At 51.2% G+C, this 1,057-nt stretch overlaps 1 protein-coding gene across 5 annotated transcripts in view; it reads left to right on the top strand.

Moving 5' to 3' along the window:
* The first annotated feature begins 821 nt into the window (after positions 1-821).
* KIF3A (kinesin family member 3A) overlaps positions 822-1,057 on the top strand; it is a 45,388-nt gene continuing 45,152 nt past the window's right edge. For 4 of the 5 annotated variants that reach the window (XM_012727955.1, XM_012727952.1, XM_004686707.2 and 1 more), the window contains exon 1: positions 835-981. In XM_012727955.1, coding sequence (XP_012583409.1) covers positions 976-981 — 6 coding nt within the window. In that variant the 5' untranslated portion in view covers positions 835-975. Of the gene's footprint in view, positions 982-1,057 lie in introns of all 5 variants that reach the window. The other variant, XM_004686708.2, reaches the window with a different exon arrangement.

Here is a 1,057-nt window from a genome sequence, read left to right as displayed (position 1 = left end):
CAGAGAAAAGACAACATGTGATTCATGTTTTAATACAACACACTGTGTTGAAAATAGTCTAAGATGGGACAAGGTTGTATACAAATAAACCAATTCTATTACTGTAACAAAAGGTGAGAGAAACGCTGGCTTTAACCTGAGCAATTGTTGGAATTCAGCTTATATTTATTGTGATGAGGGAAGGAAGTTTGAAAGAGAGGCGTTTTTTCTTTTGGTGCTTAGCAGAGATAGTGGGTTAGACAATAGCAGGGTGGGGCTGGAATCAAGATTTCAATTTTGGTCATCATTAACTTGAAATGCCTATAACACACCCAAGCAGAATGGTGGTCAGGGGGAGAGGATCAGACTGGAAAGAAGACAGGTCATTCGTCCTTCCACAATTGTTTATTGAAAACCTATCCCGTGTCAGGTCCTATGCTACCTCCTATTTTAGGCTCTGGAGAGTCTTCCGAGAATACTAACAAAACTCTCCTCGGCCTCACCTACTAACGGTCATAAATAAACCAGCACTCAAGCGCACAGTAATGTCTGTAAACTCTTTAGCTCTCCAGATGGGATCACTGCTAATGTTGTTTTTAATATTCGGAATATTGCAAGTACTAGAACATGGGCGGTGCGATTTAGGAGCACCTTTTCTTCCACGCGGGTGGAGACAGCCCTTGCAGGGGCCGGATTTCTAACGCAGCGGAATGGCAGTTTTGCGCAGGCGCAGCCTCACTTTGGCGTCCTAGGAGACGAACTAGGGAAGTGACGGCGCAGGCGTAACTCAAGCAGGCGTGAAAGCCTGGGACCAGGAGGTGGGGCGGGGCGAGCTCGAAGTGCGCCTGCGCACGGCGTGCTCTCGCCTGAGGAGCCGCAGTCTCGAGTGCGTCCAGGCGGCGTATAGGTAACCTCTGGCCTGCCTCTCCCGCGAACCCGGCGTGGTTGGACTGCATCCAGGGCGGGGACGTACGCCGGGCACCGGCAGGAGCCAAGATGCCGGTGAGAAGAGGCCCTCAGCCTCAGGGGTTTCTCCTCATCCTAGCGGCCTGGCTCGGGGGCGCGGCCGTTGCCATGG

This window comes from Condylura cristata, unplaced genomic scaffold, assembly GCF_000260355.1.
Source record: "Condylura cristata isolate star-nosed mole 26May11 unplaced genomic scaffold, ConCri1.0 scaffold00021, whole genome shotgun sequence".
Classification (NCBI taxonomy): Eukaryota; Metazoa; Chordata; class Mammalia; order Eulipotyphla; family Talpidae; genus Condylura; species Condylura cristata.
This window is presented reverse-complemented; position numbering and strand designations above follow the sequence as displayed.